General features: G+C 37.3%; 2 protein-coding genes across 2 annotated transcripts; one reads left to right on the forward strand and one right to left on the reverse strand.

The window, feature by feature from the left end:
• Nucleotides 1-1,515: 1,515 nt before the first annotated feature.
• Nucleotides 1,516-4,129, reverse strand: LOC137720746 (amino acid transporter AVT6C). The gene is made up of 6 exons (XM_088693766.1): nucleotides 3,991-4,129; nucleotides 3,366-3,943; nucleotides 2,779-2,931; nucleotides 2,484-2,687; nucleotides 1,921-2,386; nucleotides 1,516-1,824 (listed from the first exon to the last, which is right to left on the reverse strand). The coding sequence occupies exons 2-6, from the start codon at nucleotides 3,763-3,765 to the stop codon at nucleotides 1,704-1,706; spliced, it is 1,344 nt and encodes a 447-aa protein (XP_088549892.1). The 5' UTR covers nucleotides 3,766-3,943; nucleotides 3,991-4,129; the 3' UTR covers nucleotides 1,516-1,703.
• A 1,426-nt stretch (nucleotides 4,130-5,555) lies between these two features.
• Nucleotides 5,556-9,631, forward strand: LOC137720133 (alpha-soluble NSF attachment protein 2). Its single transcript, XM_068459142.2, has 9 exons — nucleotides 5,556-5,917; nucleotides 6,775-6,824; nucleotides 6,912-6,984; nucleotides 7,498-7,577; nucleotides 8,116-8,267; nucleotides 8,643-8,802; nucleotides 8,887-8,934; nucleotides 9,067-9,147; nucleotides 9,281-9,631. Exons 1-9 carry the CDS (start codon nucleotides 5,773-5,775, stop codon nucleotides 9,359-9,361), a joined length of 870 nt encoding a protein of 289 aa, XP_068315243.2. The 5' UTR covers nucleotides 5,556-5,772; the 3' UTR covers nucleotides 9,362-9,631.

A 9,631-nucleotide genomic window follows, 5' to 3' on the forward strand; every position in this document is an offset into this window, starting at 1 on the left:
ACCCTACCTAGCAAATCATCATTTTGAAATCATTCAGCAAAGTAAATGTTCAGAAGATTTGAAATCTTTCGGCAAACTAAACGTCCAAATGGTTAGATTCAGTCTCTAAAAATTAAAAATGAGTGTTATAAGATTTGAGAAATGTAGGGTGTATCGTGTATGTACAAAATATAAGGTGTATATTGAGAATGTGGGGTGTGAGGGTATTATGGAAAAGTATGTGGGGTGTATTAAGATAATTTTTAAGTGAAAAAGCAAATGTGGGGCGTATTAAGTATGTGAGGTTTATTCAACAATTTGTGAGGTGTTAATATAATAAGTCTTATTCATTTTGTAACATTCAGAACAATTATCGCCTCTTCTTCTACATGCTCTCAAAAGAAATAACACATTTAGAAAATGTGTGATAACCAATTCATGTGTAATAATATAGTTGGACGCCATATACTTTAAGTTATAATATTAAATAAATAATTTATATGTTATAATATAAATGAATTAATTATATTATATGACTGTGTTATAACATGAATTTTTTTTTCCTTAAAAAAAGGACCAGCTAGTTTCAAAACCACGATATTGCACCATTCTGAAGACTGAAAAGACTCATATAATTACTTTACCCTCACTTTAACCATATCATGTGATTCAACAACGATTTAGGACAAGCATGTATAAAATGAAATCTTGCAAATTGGAAAGTATACGATATGCCGCAAGCAAAAAGGAAAGTGGGGGTATGGAGAGTTTGGTGGATTGGGGGACCCTTCACTTTCTATAATTTTATGACACGTGTTACCATTATAACATTATTTTATTATTGTAACACTACATGCACTGCTTCAGAGTCGGACCTTTGAATTAATGTATTGTTAACTAGCTAGATCGATGACAATGACTTGTTTGGACTGTAGGATGGGGGTTCTTGAAACTTCTCAAATGCTAACTCGGGCAAACAATATGATATTTACAGATATATTTCTACAATAGATTGTTAACTAATCTACAATGAACTATAGTTATCGACAACTTAAAATCCAACTCATTAGCTACAAATATGCATAGTTTTTTTTTTTTTTTTTTTTAATTTTATATTTATCTTTATGAGTCGAATATAAAATTTCTCTGACCAAGGGAAGGCGCCAATGTAACTAACAGTAGGCTTGCTCGTAGCAACAATGCAAGATAAGCATGCCACTAATAGTAGGCTTGTTTCAAGAGCATGCTTTTCTTGATGTATTTGCTTTCTTTCTGTTTTCTTTCTTAGCTGACGTGGAAGATATAAAAATAAGACAAATAATTTTGTAAGATAATATACAAAAATGTGTTCACATGCCCCCTTCACATCAGCATGTTCTTGTTCATATAGTCCCAAATAAATCCTTAGAGTTATAATATTCGGAAATTCTTACATGTAACCGGGATATATATCTTTCTCTCATTTATCACATGGTGACTGAGATAGAGAGAGCGGAGTATTTCCGCTATTAGACCGAAGTTTCTCCATGAACTGAGTTGGTTAAGAATGAACATTCTTTGCACATTGATGTATCAAAGTTGTTGCAGATTTTCATGACCAAATATAATTACAACAAATACAAATTTGATGAATTCAATAGTTTCTGCAGTGAAGCAGATTTTTTGTGGCTTGCAAGAACCTGTGCCCCTCATCTGCCAATTAGTTGTTCGAATTCATAAGATGGCTAACCTTTAGCAGAATTATACAAAGTGGTGGATATTGCAATTGAGCTCGTCGCCACGGCCAAAATAATCACGAAAATCGCGATGATCTTGTCCCTCCTCGTTGATATACCGTGTCCATCCCTGTTGAGAAATTAGAAACGAAAATCAAGCTAGATTAGTCACAAAAGAAAGTAGTAAGCATGCGCGCGGGATGGCGAAGGAAGATGGAGTTTGTACCTGAGGATGAGAGATGCCGGGAATATAAACGAGAGGAAAACAACGGTGGTGGATCCCATGAACTGAAAGAAATACCAAATGTTTGGGATGGCTATTGCCACAATGTATGTGAAGGAGAGCAGGAAAAGAGTGAGGGGCAGAAATCTTGAGGTGTCTTGGGCTAAAACAGGCCTATTTCGGAAGAGCAATTCATCTATGTTGGCCCTCAAGGAAAAGTTCATGATAGGAAACACGAAAAGGAGGTGAACTGCATAGCTTAATCGAACAACGTCATTGATTATCTGTCCGGATGTGGAATCAGAAGTTTGATCGAAGTTTACTAGAATATCGTCCATTATTGAGTCACCAAAGAGTAGGTATCCGAAGAATCCGATAGAAAAGTAAATGACAACACTGATCAGGAGAGCAATCCGAGTAGCTGATCTCATATCAGATGGTTTGCCGAGCTCTGCTCGAATTGGATGAACTGCATTCATTCGCACACATAGCACATTTACCATCTTTTGCATAAGATAGTTCACATATAGACAGCATAATTAAGACTGAAAGTCATGTGCCCTCACCGTTGACATGGAATCCGAAACCTGTCACAAGAACTGGGATGGTGGTGAAAAGATCAAACACCGAGACTTGATTTGCGAAGTCTGGAAACAACCTCGGTTTCTGAGTCTTCCCTTTGCACAACGCGTAAATTGCCATTGCAGAACATATGACAACAAAAAGCACTGCTAGCAGAATGGATACTGCCGAAGTGTGCCTTAGTGAATCTGTAATTAGGCAACAAGCAACGAACAAACTAGAGTAACCTGATTTAACATTTACCGTTCAGCATCAACTATTTAATCCAAGTATACTGACCTACTCGGCGTAACAATACTAACGGAAGCATCACGAAGACTGCAACGAAGAGCAGTGCCCAAGCGCGAGAATTCCACCAGTGGATGCCGAACCATTCTTGCAGAATGCCCAAATGCAACGTTCCTCCAGACTGACTCCCACACAGCACATCCCCTAAAACCAAGGCAAGAAACTTTCTTTCGTTACTGTGTTCAGTATGCACATCAATTACATAGACAGAGACTAATTGTAATTAAAGTTGATAACAAAATGATTAATTCTTCAATGCAGAATTAAATACCAAGTCCAATAAAGATTACAAAATGTTATCTTTCGGTTGTGTCCTAAAATGAATGCTAAAGTGACAGTACTCAGAGTCTGTTAAGTGTCACCGTGTGTCTTAACTTGATCACATGATACAACATAATTGATTTGAAATACCGCTACTTTAGCGTTACAGTTGCATAAAAGATATGGGAAGTATGGGATAATTTCATGTCCCTATCAGACACCAAACCTCCATTATAATACAGCATGGTCCAGTTGGTCTTCTTGTTTTATTCCTTACTTAGGGATAACGCAAAGGTGGCGAAGAAAGCTTGACTTACCGATGATGATGAAATAAATGATGAGGCAACCAAGGTTGGTGACAATGACACAAATCTGCACAGCCACCGAACCCCACGCCCCAAAAGACTCCCCCACCATGCCGGCGTACGTTTCAGACTCACCGGTGTTGGTGTACCTGAGAAGGAACTCCACCGTGACTTCCACAAAGAAAGCGACCAACAGTATCAGAAGCAAGCCAGGAATTACGCCGAGGACCTTGGTGGTTGCCGGAATCGACATGATACCGGCACCAATCATTGTGGTCGATATGTTGAAGACAGCCCCGGAAAATGAGGCCCCTTGTTGTGACGAAGTTTGAGCTTCCAAGGACTTGGGGTCCTGTAAGAGTGGAAGGGCAAGGACTTGAGCTCCTCCATTGGTGTCTTGTTGTTTCACCATCTTTTGGTCTTTGGGGAGGTGATGTTTTGGATGGGGAATATATAATTGACAACTCTCGTGTTGTGAGATTTTTTAGTGGGACCGCCTCAACCGGATCGGAACTCCCTCGACCGAATCCGACCTTACCGGAATCGGCTTGGGACCCGACGGTTTGATAACTCCGACGATGTTTACCAATCTCGAAATCAATACGAAAGAAAAAGATAAAGAAGATTAAATTCTCACTTGTTTAAGTTAGTCAATGCAATGGAGGGAGGGAACAGCTTTCTTCGGGGTCGCTTCGTTGTCAATAATCCCAGCAACCGCCGTCGAATCCCTCCATTTCTTGGCTCTTGCAGAAAGAAGATGACCATAATTTTGGGGTGTTGGGTTACTTTATCTATGGATCTCCAAGCAGTTGATGACCCCAAATATCTACCCAATAACAAAACTTTTTGAGATTGGGCCTCCATTTTTCACATTTGGCCCATGTTTCTTTTTTTTTTTTTTTCAAATCTTTTTAGGAATTTTATTGTTAAATATTTAAAATGAGTAATTATTGTTTGGGTTAATATTTAACAGTGGGTTTTACAAGTGACAAGGCCCACGAATGCCAAATTGAATGAAGACTTGCCCGAGGCCCATTCGACCATGTGCCTATAATTGAAATGACAAATGACAGGACCAATTTACTATCAGCCAAAAAGCACTTTCTAGTGGTAATACAAGTAAATAGCTGATGACTCACTACCCACCAAGAGTTTTTGGGCAATAACAAGGCCAAGGTAGTTGGGCCAAATCGCCTAGAAAAGGGAAAACAAGCACCAAAGACAATAACACTCAACCAACCAATCAAAAGACTTTCAAACTTTGCTCTCAAGCCAGTTCGCACCCAGAAAAGCTGAAACTTGCCCAGATTCAGTCCTTTTAGCAATAGTCCCCTTAGAAAAGTCATCTTTTGTCTAGTATAAAAGCTTTGCTACCTTCCCTAGTGTTATAGTATCAATTTCTTCGTGTAAAACCTGTTTACCATCCATCATTATTTAGCATATAACATTTATCAACTCAAAGATAAGCGGTTGCAAGAAGTTCGACCTTGTTCGACAAGGTGAAATCTTGCATGAGTCTCTTTGTTCGTCCTTTAATTTAGTAGATATGTCACTTAATGTACTTTTCAGCATGTATCAAGTTATTACCAACTGTTTTCTACCTAAGAGTTTCATTTGCATTCGGATCTGGTTAAGTTAATAAACTTGTTTTCATTAAAAACAAATTGGGATTGAGGAAATGGTTCAAAGGGCCCTGAACTCCCTTCGTTTTGAACATACAAGATTATAAACTAAAAGTCCTTGTTTAAGGCAAGAAAAAGAACTTAATGCAGACCTAACCCATATGTGACAATCGTTTGATAACAAGAAGTTTGAGTAACTTAGGGCACAAGTAATCGACTTAAAACACATTTATTATACTGAGATAGCAGTGACACTCTTAGCATTTTGTTAGTTTGATTACGAGCCTCAAGGCCTATACCTAAGGCCTCACAAATGTACCTTTCAAACTAACGTTAAACTCTTCTCACAACATACTAAGCAGCAAGAACTCAATCAACAACAACCCTCATCCAAAGTGCCAAACCCTTGGGGAGCTGTGCGAAGGGCCATCCTTTTGCCTCGAACAATTATTATAATTTTTTTTAGCAAATGATATTATTTACATTAAAGGGAAGATAATAATTTTAACATTACAATAGATTAGTAATAATATGATTAAAATTCATCTTTAATGATAATACTACACTAAATGACACAATTATTACCATTTTTTAGCGAAAATATAACGAGACGAATAATCGTCCAAGATAACAAGCGTGACCAACCTTTCGTCTTCCGTGACTCCGTCCCTGAAAGAAACCTTCTAGAACTTTCTTGGACAAAGATTATTTCCCACCGCAACTTCTGTTTTCCTTTCCCCCTAAGCCTCCATCTCCAGAGCTCAGAAAAACTCGGAAAAAAAAAAATTTGAAAAACAATGGGCGATCAGTTAGCTAGGGCGGAGGAATTCGAGAAGAAAGCAGAGAAGAAACTGAACAGCTGGGGATTTTTCGGGTCCAAACATGAAGACGCCGCCGAACTCTTCGACAAATCTGCCAATTCCTACAAGCTTGCCAAATCCTGTGAGTTTTCCCCTTTCTGCGTTCCTTTCGATCGTTTGATTATTTTTTTTTTCATTGGGTTTATTGGTGTGTTTTTTTCCCGAGAAAATTTGATTGGAAGGAAAATGAAGAAATTAATAATTGGGGATCTCTTATTGGGGGTTTTGATGTCTTTGGTATCTGCGGCGATTGCATTGATTCAATCATGGGTTTGATCGATGAATGTGGATTTTCCCCCTTTTTTACAGTTTTTTTTTTATGTAGTGCAAATTTGTGAATTCTTCGATCTGGTGAAAAATTCTGTTAAATATTGAATTTTATGGTTTGCCTGATCTCCTTTTGCTGGAAAGGATTGAACTTTGTTTGAATTGGAGGTCTTGATTTGAATGATATGAACAATGAATGGAGCGGCGCTCAGATGAATAGGCTTATTGGTATAAGCCGTGTTGGATTTTGTTTTGGATTTACTGTTTGAAAGTTGGATTGGGTTGTTTAAATGTTTTAAATCTTGGTAGCAGCAAGCAAATTCCAAACTTTTCCTAAGAGAAGATAGATATAAATCTACAAATGGTGTTCAATTTACAACTAGTTCCTACTTAGTATCGGCGTTTTCTTTTTGCAATTTTATGAAAAGGATGAAGTTGGGATATGGATCCTTACAATTGATGGGCATGGAAAACCGTACGGTTTACATGTATTTGTTGTAATATCAATATGATGGAACTGATGCCTCGTTCTCCAACAGACAAATCTCATATTGTTTGTTCCTGTGGTGGCTATTTGAAATACAAAATTTACAGTATTTTTGAGTTGCTTGAAACAAGATCTTGTCAGTGACCACTTCAATTGCTTCTAATCTTTACAAAATGGTGTTTCAGGGGACAAAGCTGGAGCAACATATGTCAAGTTGGCCAACTGTCATTTAAAGGTTAGTGGTTTTGATGTTTCGACTAGGCCATTTCTTTCATTTTTAATGTTTTTAACAAAACCTGATAGCAATGTTTTTCCATTATAGAGTGAAAGCAAACATGAAGCCGCCACATCTTATGTTGATGCTGCACATTGCTACAAGAAAACAAATGTTAACGGTATGTATATGTATTATGTTGCATCTTACATATATGCTTCCTCCTGGAAGGGGAAATAATCATCTGGGAAATGAAGAGAATCAGCCAAACTGTTTGCCTTGTCTTTCATTTCCGCAAAAGAGATGGATCACAGAGAGAACTTCAGTCTGGAATCTCATCTTGGATACATCACATAAAGTCAAGTTTTTTACGTTAGCAATACAGAACTTGTTATATTAGTGCACCATAAGTAGCAGATCTTTTGGAAGAAATACCTTTGTTAGGCAAACAGTTTAAATCAAACTAAGCAACTTGGGTACAACGGCTGGTAGTGTTACTACTTTTACCTTGGTTTATCTTATTGTAATATGGTAGTAGTACTTTTGTGGTATGAATATTTTTTTGGTCCAGTTACGGTATAACACCATTTCTACTTGCATTTCATTCCCATTTATATCCTTCTTGTTCCATTGTGTTCATTTCTGATTAGGATAATTTTAATTGTAATCTGTAATTCATTCTGGTCTTCTGCAGAGGCCATTTCTTGCTTAGAGCAGGCGGTAAACATGCTGTGTGATATTGGAAGGCTTAATATGGCTGCAAGATACTATAAGGTATTGTTTTTCCAGCTATATAAGAATCAATCTTTTGTTTAAAGATGATATTTTAAATTTCTTCTTGCAATTGTGTGCTATAGTTTGGTGTCTCATTTGTAAGTTCTCAATATGCCGTTCCCTTTGTCATTCTACCATTGTTTGTAATACTATGCAGATAAGAGAAACAGTAAAGACATGTACATTGTAGCCATGTAAGTTCACCCATAAACAAAGAGGATTAGTTAACATAGAAGGTAGAAGATCAAAGAAGCTGTCAAAGACTAACATGGGATCAGTTACGAACAGATCCAAAATATTAATTTGATAGGAGATAAGAGTATGTAATAGTAAAATAATGGAAGGTGAGAATTCGTGTCTAACCCCATATACAGGGAGAAGGGGAGAAGGGCGGGGGGTGATGACAATAATTAATTCAAGCATTCATCTTTGGTACTCTTGGCATTGATGTTTTTCTTGCTGAATGCAACTGTAGTATATGATGCTATGGAAACCAGAGGAGTCATTATTTGACATGGGATACATATTTTCCATGCAGGAAATTGCTGAACTATATGAATCTGAACAAGATATTAAGAAGGCTATGGAGTTCTTTGAAAGGGCAGCTGATTTCTTCCAAAATGAAGAAGTAACAACATCGGCCAACCAGTGCAAGCAGAAAGTTGCTCAGTTTGCTGCACAGATTGAACAGTAAGTCTCTCCCCACCATTTAATGGCAAAAACATTGTGTATTCTTGCCACTTTCCAGCATTACTTGGGGATTTCTTTTTATTTAAAACCTTGTCCAGTTTAAAAGGGATACTCATACTTTTGATAACACAAACATCTTGTGTACATTCTTTGCTTTTACGGCTTTACTTTTTCTTTTCTTTTTTTAATTAGAACCTTCTAGTTTTCTATCTCGGTTCCCATACTCGATACAAAGCTATAACCTACTCCAAATCACAGAGAAGGTAATAGCTGAAAGCTTGAAACGCTTTTTTTTGCTTATCTAGGAGACCTCTTTATAGCTTCTCATTGATACAAATGCTGGTAAATAACCGACAAATATGTTATATTCTGCAGGTACCCCAAGTCTATTGAAATTTATGAAGAAATTGCACGGCACTCACTCAACAACAACTTGCTTAAGTATGGAGTTAAGGGGCATCTTCTTAATGCTGGAATCTGCCAACTTTGCAAAGGAGATGTCGTTGCAATCACCAATGCATTAGAGCGATATCAGGTCTGAGTTTGGCTCTTGTTTAGGATTTTGATATTGCATACCTTATCAGTTGGAAAAATTACATACTTTTTTGTACTTTTGCAGGAATTAGATCCTACTTTTTCAGGAACAAGGGAATACAGGTTCTTAGCGGTGAGTTACTATTATATTGGAAGTATTTTCAGTTTAATGATGTTTAGTTGTTTCATGTTGATTGATTAAAAAACATGAAAACAGCACTTAACAAGGTAGTAATTTTGAGAAAGTCATTGTCGTGTTATGCAGGATATTGCCGCTTCAATTGATGAGGAAGACATTGCGAAGTTCACTGACGTGGTCAAGGAATTTGATAGTATGACCCCACTGGTACGTCTCTTCCATTCGATGTTAAGCGTCCAAGTTCAATAAACACCTATTGCATTCTCTGTGTTTTCTTTCCCATCGGTATAATCTACTCAAATTCGATATTTTGATGTTCGGTGTTGGATTTCCCGTGTAGGATTCATGGAAGACAACCTTGCTGCTGAGAGTGAAGGAAAAGCTGAAGTCCAAGGAACTCGAGGAGGACGATCTTACCTGAGTTGAAAAATTATGAAATGATGTTTGTGTGGTTTCTCCATTTGTAAGATTCGGTTTTTATATTACGCGTACATCGTTCCGTTACACTTCATTGACAATGTGTTGGAACTAAATTGTAGTTGATTTGGGATTTAATCACTGTGTTTTCGACTTTAATTGATCTTTGTGAGTCCGCCGGATTGTAATTTGTGTGTAAATTCAAACCACTGTATGAATTGGGTTTGCTTCTAAAATGTATGGGGTTCTATTGATGCACCAGTCTTCACTTTAA

This window comes from Pyrus communis, chromosome 1 (assembly GCF_041283825.1).
Source record: "Pyrus communis isolate YQ-2024b chromosome 1, ASM4128382v1, whole genome shotgun sequence".
Lineage (NCBI taxonomy): Eukaryota > Viridiplantae > Streptophyta > Magnoliopsida > Rosales > Rosaceae > Pyrus > Pyrus communis.

Coding starts and splice junctions, on each gene's coding strand:
- LOC137720746 (XM_088693766.1), bottom strand. CDS start 3,765: ATGGTGAAACAACAAGACACCAATGGAGGAGCTCAAGTCCTTGCCCTT. Junction 2,932..3,365: donor CATTTATTTCATCATCATCG/GTAAGTCAAGCT, acceptor CCTTGGTTTTAG/GGGATGTGCTGTGTGGGAGT. Junction 2,387..2,483: donor TTTCGGATTCCATGTCAACG/GTGAGGGCACAT, acceptor GAATGAATGCAG/TTCATCCAATTCGAGCAGAG.
- LOC137720133 (XM_068459142.2), top strand. CDS start 5,773: ATGGGCGATCAGTTAGCTAGGGCGGAGGAATTCGAGAAGAAAGCAGAG. Junction 5,918..6,774: donor CTACAAGCTTGCCAAATCCT/GTGAGTTTTCCC, acceptor ATGGTGTTTCAG/GGGACAAAGCTGGAGCAACA. Junction 8,935..9,066: donor GGGAATACAGGTTCTTAGCG/GTGAGTTACTAT, acceptor CGTGTTATGCAG/GATATTGCCGCTTCAATTGA.